The sequence below is a fragment of the Cladophialophora yegresii genome (genome assembly GCF_000585515.1).
Source record: "Cladophialophora yegresii CBS 114405 chromosome Unknown aczIN-supercont1.4, whole genome shotgun sequence".
In the NCBI taxonomy this organism is placed as follows: Eukaryota; Fungi; Ascomycota; class Eurotiomycetes; order Chaetothyriales; family Herpotrichiellaceae; genus Cladophialophora; species Cladophialophora yegresii.
Window position 1 is genome coordinate 1,722,554 of NW_006913048.1, and position 16,578 is coordinate 1,739,131.

The following is a 16,578-nucleotide window of genomic DNA, read 5'->3' on the forward strand; positions in this document are numbered from 1 at the left end:
CAGTCGAGCCCGACACTACACAGGACCGTCTCCAGCAGGCACTGAACACGGAGTCCGAAGTGAAGGTAGTCCTCATCCTACCTATAGGTACTTAGTGAATCACACCACCACTGCGCAGAGCCTCACCCACCATACACCCATCCCCATCCCCTTGTGCGCGAGAAAAAAAAAACCACAAATCAGAAGGGATAACCTGGGATTCGAAGAGGTATCCTTCGTTACCCTCGAACACGTAACCTAATCAGCGATTCCCCTATCACAGTGCCAGATCCGCGAGACACAGTAGACACTGCACCCCCGTTGTCGACAGTCACCGGGCAGAACCCCAACCTGAACGCACTCCCTGAAGGTCATGTTTCGAGAGATGGTAGACTAGATATGTACTTGGGTTGATTTGCGAACGGATTTGTGCTTGACTGAAATATATGTGGTATTTATTTTTTGGCTAGGCTGGTGAGAGGGACATGTGATCCGTGGGTGGTGAAGTAAAGTGGTGGATGGGTGGGTGAGAGTGAAGACGAGGATGAGGATTGATGAGAAGAGGAGGTCTCGTATCACATGAGGGCAGTAGGCACGGCTGGGACTGGGACTGGGACTGGTAGTACTTACTGCACAATTCTTCAAGTCCTTATGACTCTAAACTCGTACCCTCTTCTCTCTCTCTCTCAGTATTTCCCTTGGGCATTTTACTCAACGAGGGAACGAGTGCATTGCAGCTCTTTTAGCTGGCATTGTGGCGATCTTCCCGGCTCGCTAGCCGGATTTTACATCTCCTGTGCTCTTTGCCTCCTCTGTACCTCCCTCTCTCAGAGTCGTCAAGGCGCCCAAGAACCAGCCGGTGATTATCATACATGTGTCTTACTGTATTGCCTATCGATGCCTGGACATCATCTGTGTTACCTCTACCTGCTCAAGCACCCGTTGCATTAGTCGAGAATCTACCATCTATCTGTCTCATTCTCTACGTTCTGACATCGACCCTACGCAGCCTTTCGATAGCTAGCTGGTGGTCCTTCATCGGGACGGCGTCGAACTCATTACCCAACTCAGTTCACATCAAGCTCTGGCTACTCCGTCTCAGTCAATTCTAGACACACTTGCACCCAACAAGCCATATGCGGCGGGGTTTTGCTTCCATCTCACACTAACAGCATCAGTCTCAACCATTAGACCTTCGTCCTTTCATCGGGTGTCTACCACAGTGCCCACACACATCAACCCTTCGAACCAGAACTGATATTCTGACACTTTTCTTCCTCTCCATCTTCACCTCCGCTCCCTTCATCGTTCGCCGATAGCCTCAACTCTTCCTCGGTCAATCTATGACGGGTATCTAGTTCCTCCTCGTCAACGTCAGAATGACCGTCCTCGTCCCGCTCCACAACCATGTGTGCCAGAACTGATGTGTCGCCGGCCATGGCGTGTTGAACTCTGCTTCGCCGAGACTCGTCATCATCGACTTTGCGGAAAAACGGATGATCTTCTGTCAATGTTTTCCGGGCGCAGATATAGCCCATAGGTGTATGGGTAAAGTCTTGACCACGACCCCTCATTCCCAGCCACGCGTGGAGGAATGTAAGCATTCGAGTAGCCTTCAACTTTGCGGTGCGTGCCTCCTTCGTTATGGCCTGCTCCTCCCGTGCGACTTGCTCTCCGTTGTGTGTACAGCTCTGGTGGTCGTCGGAGCCGCTCGAGCCCTCGACTCGCTCTCCTTCTATTTCTATGGCCAAGTCAGTCTGGAGGTTGCTCGCATCGTCATTTCCAAGTCCGAGAAAACTGCGTATGTGTGCCAGCTCTTCGAACGGAAAATAGAGCCGACCAGCGAAGATGCCGACTTGGATCCTCAGCCACATCGGCGCTGACCAGCCGAGTGGAAGCGGAGGAACAGCGTAATAGTCGAGGCTGTTGAACTGAAGCATCTTCTGGGTGACAGGGCTGGCATAGCTCAAGAGATGCACGACCTGCTTCGGCGCTTCGCGACACAGGGGAATCAACTCTTCGGCCTCCTCAGGGCTGACAAGAATAGCTGTCTCGGTGTTCATACTCCATAATATCCATTGAACAGGACGCTGTCTGGCAGTCAGTATATGAACAGGTGTCAGGGGCCCGGGGGGACTCACCAAGAAGTCGTCATTTACCTTGCCAGATGGCACGATAACTGCTTGGCGGAACTCTGCAGAAACTAGAAGTTGTGGAGAGGCCGGTAACTCGGCAGGATATTTGAGAGCGGTTGCACTTCTCTTCATGTAAGAAAAGGCGCTCTCCCAGAGGCTATTATCCAATCTCAGAATGCCACTGAGGATAAACTCCTTTAGCGCGTGGGCCAGTCCTGAGAATGTGTGAGGGTGGAAGTAGACAGGCTTCTGTCGCTCGCGAATCGTCTCAGCTTCAACCGCCACTTCTCGCTCCTGCTCTACTTCTTGCAGCGCAGAGGCATGGACCGCGCTACCGGTGTCCTGAAAAGCCTTTCTTCGTCGTTCCAGTTCTCTGATATGCAAACCGATCTTGCCTTCAAACTTTTCATCCTTGATACGGTTTTTCTTCTTCTTCTCAGTGCGGGGCTCATACAAGGACTTGAGCGACTGCTGCTCATGGTCTTGAAGTGCTCCGAGGTAGGCGTCGCGCTGGGCTGGATTCGACAGGTATTGAGGATTGTTGCTTGCTGCTTGAGTACGCTGGCAGTAATTCACGCCTTGGGCATGAAACAATGGCTGCAGGTTTTCGAGACCTTGGCAGGTCTGCTCCAGTAGCCAGCAAACCACGTCATGAGAGTCCAGATGGCGGTTGTCACCCTTGCAGCGGAAGTCAAGAATAGACTGGTGTACTTCCGGTGGAGCGAAGAAGGTGATGGACTGGGTGGTGGCCAGCCGTCGAAGTCGCATGACAGCTTGCATGGTATGATCCTTGGTCTGACCAAGGCTGAGCGTCACTGCCCCACGAGCAAGAGGAGGAAATTTCATATCTGTGCCGCGGGTATGAGACTCGTCTAGATAGACCAAACACGTACTCAGATCCTCGGCGTACGGCGATGCCACAAGAGGTGTCTTTCTTCCCGATCGCGTGAGGACAGTAGGCTTGTTATTTTCATCGAAAAATACAGCCGCACTTGCTTCTGTGTCAATCTCCAGCCACATCTTCGCTAGAGTGAAATTTGTCATCTCCAGGATCAACGCACCAGCATCAATCAGTATCCGGATACCCTTACGGCGCAGCTTCCTCAAGAAATCGGGCTCCGACATGCGTCTGTAGACCGCACGTCCGCCCAAGTCATCCCGGAACCCTGCAAGGGCGTACGCACGATTTCGATCGTGCAGAAGGTAGCAGAGAACTTCAGCATTCGTGTGCGCCAGTCCTTTCAGGTCATCCTGCTTGATATTGAGGGGCAAGACAAGACGATTGTCGTTGGTTCCGCTGAAGCCTGTCGTCAGACTGGAACCGTGACCTGCTAAGGGCAGATCCCATCCGCTGGCCTGCAACTTCACCTTGAACTGTTTTGCATGCTTTGGAAAGACGAAGTTGTTCAGGAAATGATCAATCGCGGTGAGGTTAAAGCGGACCGCGCTCCATATCTCTGTCAGCTGAGTCGTATCTTCGAGATTGATCGAGGTCCAGTCACGGTGTCGGTCAGAAAGCCCGCTTGATCCCTGAGTCCACTGCTCGTACTCACGGGCAGGGTCATCCGACTTGAGGATACGCTCGAGGCTTTGTTTCAACTGTGCGGGCGCTAATCCTTGGTAGTAGAATGAGAGGCATGTAAAGAGCAGAGAAACATCAACGTGACCCCATTCCGCAAGGTTTGACGCAACCCCCTTTCCTAGGAAAGGCACAGAAACAGGGTCTCGAAGTGGATGGAGACCGTACTGAACGTTCCACCGCCTGCTGAGAGTCAAAATAAGGATCCGATGGACAAGAAGGCCACGCAGAAGGTAGATCACGTAACCGTCACCAGAACTGTTCTTGTGTATCTCGGAGACGCACTTGACCACAGGGTGCTGTGGATTGGCTTCGGTGATGAACGCTCTGATGGCTTGTCTTTCCAGCGCAGAGAAGTTGTCAATGTTGAGCAAGGGTGTACGTCCACTGCATATGTCCGCAACAATTAGCTGCATCAAAGCCTGTTGCACATCTGGGCGGAGGAAGTAGATGAACGGAAAGCCTCCCACTTGACGACGTACGACCTGAATGCTGGACTCATATGATCGTTCCAACACGTCAAGGTGGGAGAACACCAATCTAAGAACCGTTTGTATGGTTTCCCACCGGTAGTTGCCGCCGTTAACGGTCACTTGCGGACCGGAGGGATAGATGAGCTGTGTCTTCACCGCCATGGTAAAGTCGCTCTCATCAAAAACGTCTCGACTGACGCCAGACAACCAATGATGTAATTTGATCATCCTGGTTGCCTCGTCGAACTTTCCATCGAGCAGTCGCTGCTGCCCCGAGAGCATAAAGGACATGAGATGCTCTGGTAGTGCTATAATCACACCAGAACTTTTCAATGTCGACCGATGAATCCTCGCATAGGCTTGAAGGTGGTCGAGCGTACATGGCGTGCGGCGAGAGAAAGGGACATGGCACAGTTCTCGACCCAGCAGCCCGCCGAGCCTTGACTGCAATAATTGGGCAGTTTGCAGAAGCAGAGCCTTCGGGACAACGACCCTGCAAAGAGAATGTCCATCGGCCAACACGGAAGCGACTAGAGGTATAATGGTCGAGGTTTTACCCTGCCCCATATTCAGCTGCAAGACTGAATTTGAACCTGATGCTGGTGATATAACCTGAAAAGCCACGTCCGCCTGAACGGGTCGTATCAGGATGTTGGTGTCGATCTCCAAGAGTAGCCAGTCCGGATATTTCTCGGGATCCCAATTGGTGTGCCCGTGGTTTTTGAGCTCATCATCAAGCTGTTGAGTCTTACCACGCCAAGAAGCATCTTGAATTCGGCGAAGACGCTGCAGATGAGTGACCATAACACCTAGCGTAGTGATTGCTCTTCGGACGGACGCCGTCATCGGTATATGGCTAGTGCTGCGCAGGGCCTCTAGCATGTCAACACTCGAGGTGATCGGCCAAAGCCCTGCGGCATCGAGCCAAGTTGCGCCTGGCTCATCTTTCTTTGTAGCCACAACAAGTCTCCTCTTCTGGAAATCAACCGTATCCTGGGCCCTAGCAATGAGATTTTCGAGCTGACCAAAGTCAAGGAAGGACTGTTGTGACTCTGATCGCAAGCGAGATCCTTCTAATGCCGTGATTGAATGCAGAAGCCCTTGAATGTATTCCTGTCTGACGATTGATTTAGAGGTGGGCAGTTCCGTCACAATCCGCCTCAGCTCTTTAATGTCTCGGTTCGATTCCAGCGGGTTTACCGCCGCGAAACAAGAGAGTCCGCTGGAACGCTGGTGGGCGTGCAGGCTTGTCAAAGGTCCTTCCTTGTTGAGCAGATCAAGCTGTATCGATGGAAACCCGCGAGAAGGAGCTCCACTCAGTGAGGCAACCGACTTCTTCGGCGTTCTGACCGGTGGAGACGTCCGATGTCTATCTAAGACATCTTGTACTTGCCGCAAATGCTCCTCGAACTCGTGATTTTGAAACATCGCATGCCACTCCATGGCAATCGCAGATCGAGCGGCATCTGTGTCAAGCGTAGAGGTCGAGAACTGCTTGAGGTCCGGTAAAGCGCAGGGCCATTGTGCACACATGAAGTTGACCAGAGAATCCAAGTCTTGCACAGCTTTCACCTCATGCGCCCGTCGAGCAGCATCTAGCGCTTTACGCTCTTTTTGAGTCATACTGATCTGCGACCCAGAAGTTGCGAACGGCAAAACGCTCGAGCCCAGGAGTTGTTTTAGGTAGTGGGTCTTTGGAGTGTATCCCGGCCGGAATTGCGTGTATGATGGCCACGAGGGCAGATCAATCTTCTTCAGGTCCGGAAACACCGAGAACGCGATCAATGTGTGAATAGCGTGCACATCGACCTCTTCCCTGAAAGAGATGGTTGCCAGGAGGAACAATAGCTTGTACTTCGTGTCCTGGCTCGAGAGTCGACAAAGGTTGACCAAAGGACCCCATGACGAAGCGATATCTGCGTCAAGGCGGTCACTCAGGCGTATCTTGTCGTATACAACCATACCGTCACCATATCCAGCAATATGGGGCCACTGTTGCATCATAACATGTAAAAGCGATGGCGAGGGTAGCTTGCTTGGCCAGTTTTTCAGTAAACTCGCCGCCTCGAAGACATGGTCCTGGCTTTTCTGGTAGTCGTGGTAGCCACGAGGACAGTACAGTATGTCACCAGAACCTTGGATAACGGTGGATATCGCCACGGCCAAGTCGGGCCGCTGATAGGGAAGACGCCGCATCTGACCTCGGAGCACAAGGTCGGTATTTGTGTCGTTGACAATGGCACTTTCCATCAGCATGGAAGACTGTTCTGCTTCAAGGGCGACATCCTCCTTGAGCTTGAATTGCGCCAACAAGTCCGATTTCTGCTTGATGACGTTGACTAGTTGCCAGTATCTATCATCTTGTGTGGCGACAGTAAGATCCTTTCTCCAACTTACCGTTTCCATAACACGGAGGTCTTCGGGATAGAATTGCCGCTTCGGAGTGAGATCAGCAATTGAGGCGATGAGCATCTCATTCGCAGCATTAAGCGGGGCGTACGGCTGACAGGCACCAGCCTGGAGGATGCGGCATGCTTCATCGGCCCCAGTTCTCCCTGTTAGTGGATCAGGGAGGCAGAAAGACGTAGAGGCGTGTAACAGCGCCTTCGTGTAGAACAGTCGAGGTTCCGAAGCACAAGTCACTCTCCCAAGCACATCATCTAGGAAAAAGCGACCAACGACCGGATCAACCCTCTGGACCTGAACATCAACATGCATGCCCTTGCGCCGCACTGTCAAGGGTGCTAATGGGACGATAATGCTTCGTTCGCAGGGATTCTGGACATCACGGAGCACGATTTTGGAAGAGAGACCATACCAAGTACCGGCGTCTTGATTTTCATCCACTTCAGCTCGTAGTTGCTGACACTCCAGAAACCCACGCTGGTTCACAAAGAAAGTCAACTCATAGCGGCGGAGTTCGACTGCGAGGGGCCATCGTGCCGGCTGGTATACTGTGATGTGACGAGGATCTTCAAACCCTCGGAAGACACTGGCGAAGTGAAGGAATAGGTTACTGCCTGGATCCAGCAAGGTCGATTGCCGGCGGTTGGCCATCCCTGTATGGAGGTTGATGTTCCAATTGCCAGGAGCAGATCTCCATACTTTCGGCGCTCGTCTGACTTCGATAATGTTGGAGTCCAGATCAAGCCAGTGTACACAACCGTCTATTAGCGATGCTGGTAGATCAAACGTGTCATTATGCTCGAATATGCTTGGAGGAAGGTACTCCCATGACCCATTTTGTCCCCATAGCCGAATGACAAGTTCGCCTCCCCGGAAGCCAAAGTGGACTTCTTGGCCCTCGACATCGAAGGCGACTTTGTATGTCATCCCGGGCAGAGACGAGCGGTATACCACCAGTCTCTGGTTTGGAAATAGCCGAGCAATGGCATCTGCGTGACGGATCTGGACGGGAAGTTCTCTCTCAACGGCCCGCCCGTCCAGCAGTAGCACGCCTCCGACTAGATGGTACTCAATTACCGGAGCATCGAAGTTGGATTTGCTCGGGAGACGAATTTCAGCCCATACACCATCATGGCGTTCATTGAATGAGACTGACGTAGGACGACTAGACAGCGCTTCACCGCTTATGGCGCGCGCGCTTACCGCCGCAGCGACCAGTGAGTGAGGATTCTCTCCGAGAAAACGCGTCAAACGGCTTTGCAGACCGCACACCATCTTCACGTCGCGAGCCAATGCGCTGCGAAGGGACGGCAGAAGTTTGGTCAGATCTTCAACAAGATTTTCTTGCAATGCAATGGAAGCCTCCATGAAGATGACCAGGGCCGATGACGCTAGAGATCTCTGGCCTGATTGTACGCTGGCATCTGTGGTGAAGGCGGAACAACTTCGCGGCTCGTGGGAATTGTCGCAGATTGTGAAAGTCCGTCTACATAACAGAGCTGCCCAGACGATAGAATGGGTCAACCCTGCCGCAGCAACTGCGTTGACCGTGCCCCAGAGCTCCTCACGAATCAGCTTGATCCAGTTGAGAGTAATGTTTCTGACATTTTCCACGAGTTGTGTAGCCTGGAGACATACAGTCTCACTTCCAAGCTCGACAACCTTGAAGATCAAGCTAAGCAAGACTTCCATACAGGAGCTCTCCCGCCAGTTCGAGCTAATGCTCGACAAGCGTCGTTCAATTTGGCTCAATAGGTCGTTGCAGAACGACTCGCTGCGGAAAACCACGTTTGTCGTATGAAATGTGTTTTCACATGGACGACCGGTGCGGTAGGATAGAGCTTGCAGCAAAGATGCGACGGCTGCAGAGCTGAAGTTGAGGTTGGAAGATCCCAACTCAACTAGGATCGCGGGCCATAAGCGCTGGCTATCTGACAGGAGCCCCTGGAAGGCCACGAATTCTGGCGCACCAAGAGTCTGTGGGCAGCGCGGTAGTCCAGCTAAAACCTCGTTGGAGCTGATGGCAGAGTTGGCGACCAGGTATTTCGTTGCGTTGGACATCGCAGGGTGCGCAGATGATGCTTGGTTGTTTCCACTCTGCCCGTTGTTTGGCAGGACCCTAGAGGGGTAGTCGATTTGCGCAAATGGGCTGCGGCGTGGAATCGGAACCCAACAATGATGGCCGAAAGTGATTTCGTGGAGGTGTTCCACTGGCCACAATTTCCGGGTGAGATCGTAGTATTCGAATCTTAGGCCGTTGTTGACACGCACTTTCTCCAGAGGGATGGGGAAACGCACATATCGGAAGTGCGTCTGCAGAAAAGACTTCGTGCGTGACGCCAAAGTGACTCCCGTTCTGCGAGGCGCGCGTTCCCTCGAGAACTCGGCATAGTAACTGTGTACAATTGTGAGGGGTTCCTTTCTTGTCTCCTGGACATTCGGTAGTCCTAGATTGGCAGCAATAGCCCACGTAGCATTTCGGCATGCAGAAAAAGCCTTTGGGCATCGTAATTCGAGCAAGGCAGCTCTCGCTTCACCACTGTTGTACGGCAACGCCTGCTCGATTCGCTCGATGCCGATGCTGTCGGCCTTCTTGGTCAAAATACACTTGGTACATTTGTACTGGTCGTGCTCTGGGAGCAGCAGATCTCCGACAAACGTATATTGGCAGGTGATAGCCGATAGCTCCTTCGTAATCTGTTGGTGCTCGGCGTCTCTTTCCGCCCACTCGGTCTCCTTGTAATGCTTCCGCCGTTGTTCTGCTTCCTGCATGGTTTGGTTCAGGAGATGAATGTCTGAGCCGGAGTCCAAGCTCTGAAAATAGCAGTCGGCGAAACAGCCGTACATAGGGGTATCGAAGATGGTCTGAGGAGGGCCAGTGGCGTCAGCAGTTGCATGACGCTGGGTGAGGTAGCACTGAATCTCATGAAGGCGACATAAGTCAGCGTAGCTGGACAGGAGCAAACAGTCCAAGACCAGCGGGTGGAAGACTGGTTTATACCGGGAGTATCCAAGGATGAACCGGCAGCACAAACGATCCATCAATACCCATAACCACATGGTTGCTAGAATCATACGGCTTCGGTCAACAGTGCCGACCTCGTAGCATTGGTCGCTCGACTTGGAAAGATACGAATGGATATCTTCTGCAAGTGTCAGAACTGAATCTGAGCACGTCTCGTCGTTGAAGGAAGCCAGTTGTTGGTGTTGTGCTAGGATATCTTCTTCGGTGTGTGCCAGGTCAGAGTATGCGCCGAAAAATTGTCGCAAGGCTGGGGACATGATATAGGTACCCCTAGGCACGTTCACGACGAGGGGATGTTGCTGCATCTGACCGAGGTAAGGTGCACTGTTTCTTAGGCCCAGTCTAAGGTGTTCAGGTCTTGCTGTGCGAGTTTTGAATGGTGTGATCCGACGCTGAATCTTGGACTTGTAGCTCTCCCACGCATTCTGAAGCGCCACGTTGGCGTCCTTTGTGGCTTGCAGTAAAGCCGGCCGTATGCTATTGAGGACAATGCCATGGAGCCTTGAGGTGTTGGCGTTTGCACGAGATATAAGGACTCTATCCTTCTCCAGTTTCGCCATACGCCGACAAAGCTTCCTGAACAGCAGATGAGACAGGTCCGGAGTCTGCGAGCCGATCATTTGTATCAGTAGTCGAGCTTGCATCAGGCACATGAGAGCTTTGTACAGTGTGTTTGCCACAGTCGGGCCTGTGAGCTCCTCCAGATGGCGCAAGATACCCACTCGCAGCAGCAGCCAGAACGGCGATCTCCTCCATGGAATCAGAGCGTCCTTGAAGCGGACTTCATCTTTGACACGCTTAGTAATGGGCGGCACGCTGACCAGTTGACCAATGCCTACCAGAATCGTGATGAGGAGGCCTGTGATCAATGCAGGGTCGGAGGTGTCTCGTGGCTCAAACGCGAGTGACTGTGCTTTGTGGGTGACTGCCCCGAACTTCTTGATATTTTCCATGCTGCCTCTTTCCAAAAAGTCGGCCAGTTGTTGCTGGAAGTGCTCGTCGGCAAACACAATATTCGGAATAGCTGCGGCCGAGGTAGGAAATGTCCACTGCAAAGCTCCCTTACATTCGAGGACTTTCTCGGATTGGGCAGACACTTCAAAGGCTTCGAAGATGACATGACCTTTCAAGTCGCTGCACTCAAGAGTTAGGCAAGCTTGTGAAAACAAAGAGCAGCGAAGAACTCACCGAGCGCCATGCCGCACCAAAAGGCCCGCATTCTGCTCATGGACGTGAATGATTAGGATTTCGCCCTCTTGCAGTCTCCGAAATGCACGCTGAAGCTGTAAGCTGTCGAGGTGTGCTGAGGAGTGGGTGAAGTAACAGTAATCCAATGAGCTTTCGAGAAGACTCAGTTCCCGCTGGAACTCGCTATGGATGGTTGCTTTCAGTTCAGTACAGGCGTCTTGGGCGCGCCGAAGCAGGTCTCCATCAATCTCGGGTAGGTTCCTGTCAACGCCGCCTGGTAAATCCGGGGGGAGGATCATGTGGGTGGCTACCGCGCGAAGGAATGCAGCGTCTGCGGCAGCCATGTTTCGGCGAGGTGGTGTGGTTGTAAGAGTAGCTTCGAGCAGGCGGGTAGAGTAGGAGAGAGATGGCGTTGAAGAAGAGCGCAAAGGTCGTTTTGTTTGATGGGAGTTCGTCCTCATTCACCAGCCTCAAACCCGGCTAGAGGCAGTGCTGAGCGCGGTTGTGGACCAAGGCAGTGGTGCGAGCAGCTGCAGATGTGCATGGTTGATGGTTAAGTGAAGATGTTCTGATCAGAGACATGAGGCTGTGACTATGAGGTGAGGCTGAAATGAGATGCTGCCTAATGTCATATCCGTGCCTACACCGCCAACAGTTTCTTCCACCCACGACAACCAGAACTCAGCCTCTCAGGACGACCAGGTACCATGGCGCAGTCCTCGACCGGAGACATTGGTTGACCTGCCTGTAGCCGCAAGACGACCATGCTGGCGCTTCCAGCCAGGAAAACCTGCAGCCAACATGCATGCGACATTTCTGCCTTGTCGGAAGATCAGTCTGGCAGTGTCAGTAGCTCCTCCCTCATGTGCTACACGTCACTGCTTCCTTGTTTGTCATGTACTCAGGAGAGGACCCCAGGTAGCGCAGCAATGCATCGTGGTTGTATGTAGCCATCGCACGGCTCAAGCCCCGGCCAACAGAGAAGAGGGGAGATACGGAGCACCTTTCCCTTGAAAGCTCCAGTAAAAGCTGTCTGAGGCTGGCGCGCGCTTGAGGTTGCTGTTCCTCGCCACGATACGTCGACTAGGAAAGGGTTAGTGGCGCTTGGCCACATTCAGGCTCGGCTTCTTTGGAGGTTGCTGAAATCCAGCTGGCCGTTGATCGGCCGTGGCCAAAGTGCCCCTCGTCTGTCTCCATCTCTGCGGCAGCTGTGAGAAGCAAGTAATGTCGCATCACGATATTTGTGAAGGTAAGAAGCAGGAACAAGCTTGCAACGCCTACGAGCAACCTTACTTTGACGTACGACAGCCCAACGCTAACTCGCGGACAATATAGTATTCGGCCACATCCCGGCGCGATGGCAGGGCACGCGGGGTCGCTAGGTCACCAGCGAGCCCAGTCACCTACCAGTAAGAACTCCGCAGAGTGAGGGGCACTCGAGGCATAGCAAGAACCCGTCCTGCCCTTCGCCACGCACACCGGCAATCCGCCGATATCGCCGTGGAGTTGATGTGAGTTTCATACGAAAGGGCAGTACCAGGAGAGTCAGTATGACCACGATATAAACCTCAGCGAAGACTCCTCTATCAGTTAGCTGAATTGAGCAGCCGTTCACGCTCACAAAGCCTAGAAACCGCAACGCGATCGCAACCATGCCAATCTACCACATCGGTGAGTTCCTCAAAGGCCACTCCACGAATATCACCATCACCAAGCGGGACACTTGATTTGAGGACCCTTTTTACTAACCACGAGCACCCACCACTGGACGGAACATCCGATCCGAGTATCTACTTACTGACCAAGCGCACTCAACCACCACAGTCCTCTTCAAACTCAAGCCCGGCGTCACGCCCGCGCAGCTGGCCGCCTGGACCGCCAAGGCCAAAGGCATGGTCGGGCAGATCCCAGGCCTGACGAAACTGGAAGTGAACACGCCGCTACCCTCCACGGCGAGCAGAGGCCAGGGCTTCAACATGGGGTTGGTAGCGATCTTGGAGAAGGCGGACGATGTCAAGGTTTATGCGGAGCATCCTGCTCATTTAGAGTACGTATTCTCCGTATGTACCAGGCTCCGTATGTGGATTGGATCAACCGGAATGGATCAAGTGGATTCCCAGCACAACTGAGTCTCCGAGTGTGTCGCTGACTGTCTCGTGACAGGGTCCATAAGTTCAGGGAGGAGTTGGCCGACGATACGCTGGCGTATGATCTGGAGTATCAGGACTGAGTAATTGATCGGGATGTGAGAGTGCGTGATATGTATAGGTGTATCTGGAAAGACGCTCCTCTTCACAACATCGTGTCACCACAGTACTTGACATCTCAGTTACAGAGTATAATTCATTCATTGGTGGTAAATGCACGCCAGTCTTCCTAAGCGCAAGTCCTTACACGTGCGGTGTAGCCATTGCTCAAGGCATCCTGAGTGCTGTAGGCTATAGCTCATATCCGCCTCCTCATTTCTCACCGATCTCCTGCCGTTCCTCGCTCGACATGGACACCACCGACGCGCGTCTCTCGTCCTTCCTATCCCGTTTGATGCCTACCAATTGCATCATCTCCGTCCAGAAGCCGACAGGGGGCGAGATGAACGACGCCTCATACGCATCCACCACGGGCCGTTCCCAGACCAGATCCGCCTCAGCGGGATGCACGACCTTGGTCCGCTTGACCAGCTTCCACCCGAGATACAGCACCGGTGCCACAATCACCATGGTGTAGTAGCTGAAGAAGGTGGCCACGTCCCAGGGCGTGAAGCTGGAATATCCGTAAAAGACGACAATCGCAGACATCCACACGAGACCAATCCAGCCGCAGTATGGCTGGAACCATCCCGTATACGGGAACGTGTTGCGATCGATGCCCTGGACCTTGCACGCGCGGTAGAAGAACAGGTACGTGACGCACATGACGATGTAGTCGATGATGCCGCCTGCCGTGATCAAGTTGATCAGCCAGGTTAGGACCTTCGAGGAGCCGTTAGACACGGACAGGAACGAGAGGAGCGGGAAGAGCATGACAACGCAGAAGGACCAGATCGGGACGCCATTCGTGGTACATTTCGCGAGGACCTTGGGTGCGCGCCCTTCGAGCGCAAGACCGTATAGGCTGCGGGTCGCGCAGTAGGTGTAGGTGTTTCCTGCGGAGAAGATGCTGGTGACTAACAGAGCGTTGGTCACGTGGGGCAGAACTTCGACGCCGAGATTCTTCATCGCAATCACGTATGGCGACGCCGCTGCGGTGCCGCTGCCTGATTGAGTGCCCCCAACGATGGCGACCAGAGTGGGATCGTTGTAGGGAACGACGATGCCGACGCAGAGCGAGCCGAGGATGAAGAAGATGCCGAATCGCCAATACATGGTCTTGAAGGCCTTCTTGATGTAGATCCGCGGTCGCTTGGCTTCGGCGGCCACCATGGCGAGATACTCGGGTCCCTAGAAAGATAGATACATGAGTGTCAAGGCCAGGTCAGGGACGGAGCCAAAATCGAAGTCAAAATTGGTAGGTCCAATTCAACAAGCATTCTACACTCACCACGACACAGAACGATGCGCTCCACAAGCAGGCCAAGAAACCCTCAAACCGTCCTAGGGAGCCGGTGGTATGGTGCTCGGCCATGGGTCCGGGGTTGTTCCAATAGCGGAACCCGTATGCATCGTGGCGCGGATTGCCGCCCACCATGGTCACGAACGTGAACATGAACAGCATGAAGATCAGCACGACTTTGCCTCCAGAGAGCCAAAACTCCGCCTCCCCGTACGCCCTGACAGCTAGGATGTTCAGAAGACTAGATCCAATCTTAGTATGCGATCGCATAGTGTAGAGGCATTTGATGGGTGATTCTCACGCGTAGAGCACAATACATCCGGCGCAAACCGCAGCAGTGGGGATGTCGTCTCTCCAGAATGACAATACCAGGTTCAAAGCGGTGATCTCGAACGGGATCAGCAGAGCTTCGTAGAGGAAAAAATTCCATCCAGCCATGAATCCAAAGGCATCGTCGACCCAGTGCCCCGCCATCCGGATGAAGCCCCCTGAAACCGGTTGTAGGATCGTCATTTCAGCCATGCAGTTGTTGACGAGGCCCAACATGCATGAGTAGATGGTATAGGCTAAGAACAGGTTGAGGGGACCCCCTTTGGCAAGGCCACTGCCGATGGAAACAAATAGCGCAGTACCGATTGATCCTCCGATGGCAATCAGTTGAATCTGCCTGTTGTTGAGACGGCGCTGGAGCTTGTCGGCATTGTCGGACACCTCACCAGGTTGGATGTCGACACGCGTGGTATTTCCATCAAAAGAAGCCATCCCAGGGTCGATAGATCTGATAGCTTTGTCACCCATGTCTGCTGCGTGCCGGTAGGATGTTGACGGGCGGCTTGGAGGAGAAACAGCCGCACACTCTGGGTTTTTAGAGGTGGAGGCCACCGCTCTGCCTATATAACCAGCCCGTCAGATTCCCAACCCACGGACCAAGGTAGGTCCTCACCAGGTCGTCATTTCCGAGCGAGCAAGCTCCACTATCGCACAACATCTTCACTGGCGTCTGGCTGTTCGAGAAGCGCATTCGGGAGGCTAGAAGGACTCGTTTCGTGGTGTGCGGCGACTAGGCTGCGTGAGGGATACAGCCGGTGTCCACCAAAGCGCCAGAAATTTTCATCAAGGCTTCGAAACACTGTGGTTGCTCGTGGCGAACTCTAATTAAGGTGGGCATACGGAGTACCAGAATCGGGATGAAGTCCCGAAAACGCCAATGAGCGCAGATGCATTAATGTTACACTCGGAAGACGAGTGGGACAATGGGACCTAGGCTCGATCAGGTGTGGCCAAGTTCTGAAATCCGGGGTGTGAGCAAGGACAAACTGGGTCGTGACTTTGGCCACAGTGATCGCGAAGTGGACAGTATGGACAAACAGGTGAAAATTTTCCTACCACGGAGGTGCGACCCAGCCGAGGGCATCGGCGCGGTCAAGCCTTGTCGATGTTAGGAGTTCTGCTGACGTCTGGCGCAGACAAGCTCCTCTTGAATACGGGGTCGCGGTATCGCGAACTTTGTCCTCTTTCATGTTAGGAAACATGAAGTCGACAAGCCATGACGACCGGACACCATAGAGGCGCACAGGGTTTTGTGGGGACGGAGCTGAGCAGGAACTGGGGTTCAAGAGCTCGGCTCAGCTGTGTGTAGTCATGACAATACGTAAGCTCATGCGACCGATATCTAGCCGGCTTGTAGGATGGGTGTCTCGCGGAGTTCGAGCGAAAGGATGCGGTGTTCCTGGATAAGCTTCAGCAACGTCTCACTCGGATCGGTTAGGATGAGTGGAATCATTCTGGAATGAGAAGAAGTGTAAGTTTCTTTTTGCACGGAATGCGGGGTACGCCAGCGATCACTGTGTCCCGCCGTAGCAAGGCACACACGTGACGGAATGCCCATCCGTACTCCGTAGTCAATCCATACATCCAGGAACATCAACTCGAAGTCGACTACTGAGGTAGAGTGATCTGAAAAGCCGGCCTGACTATTCACGTTTCCAGTTCCAATACCTGGTACCGAGGGCGATGATCAACGCTTCTCACATACTGCAATCCCGGCTCTTAGTTCGTTCGAATCTCGAACGGCTGCTCTGTGCTCAACTCGCGCTAGCCGTATCGGGAGCATAAATCCAGCAATCCGATTTCAGCTCGCAACACAGGTTGCTTCTGCAGCTCGTGGCAACACATCATGCAAACCGATCTGGCTACACTCGTGAGCCCAAAATCAGGAGCCCTCGCTACCAGTTACTAGAACTA

At 53.3% G+C, this 16,578-nt stretch overlaps 3 protein-coding genes across 3 annotated transcripts; 1 reads left to right on the plus strand and 2 right to left on the minus strand.

Moving 5' to 3' along the window:
- Positions 1-1,214: 1,214 nt before the first annotated feature.
- A1O7_05951 (uncharacterized protein) lies at positions 1,215-11,129 on the minus strand (the record flags this gene model as incomplete). Its single annotated transcript, XM_007759958.1, has 3 exons — positions 1,215-2,069; positions 2,121-10,731; positions 10,786-11,129. 3 exons carry the CDS (start codon positions 11,127-11,129, stop codon positions 1,215-1,217), a joined length of 9,810 nt encoding a protein of 3,269 aa, XP_007758148.1.
- Positions 11,130-12,437: 1,308 nt separating this feature from the next.
- A1O7_05952 (uncharacterized protein) lies at positions 12,438-13,015 on the plus strand (the record flags this gene model as incomplete). The annotated part of the gene is made up of 3 exons (XM_007759959.1): positions 12,438-12,456; positions 12,610-12,832; positions 12,949-13,015. The coding sequence occupies 3 exons, from the start codon at positions 12,438-12,440 to the stop codon at positions 13,013-13,015; spliced, it is 309 nt and encodes a 102-aa protein (XP_007758149.1).
- Positions 13,016-13,244: 229 nt separating this feature from the next.
- On the minus strand, positions 13,245-15,132 carry A1O7_05953 (uncharacterized protein; the record flags this gene model as incomplete). The annotated part of the gene is made up of 3 exons (XM_007759960.1): positions 13,245-14,222; positions 14,323-14,575; positions 14,636-15,132. The coding sequence occupies 3 exons, from the start codon at positions 15,130-15,132 to the stop codon at positions 13,245-13,247; spliced, it is 1,728 nt and encodes a 575-aa protein (XP_007758150.1).
- Between the last annotated feature and the right edge of the window lie 1,446 nt (positions 15,133-16,578).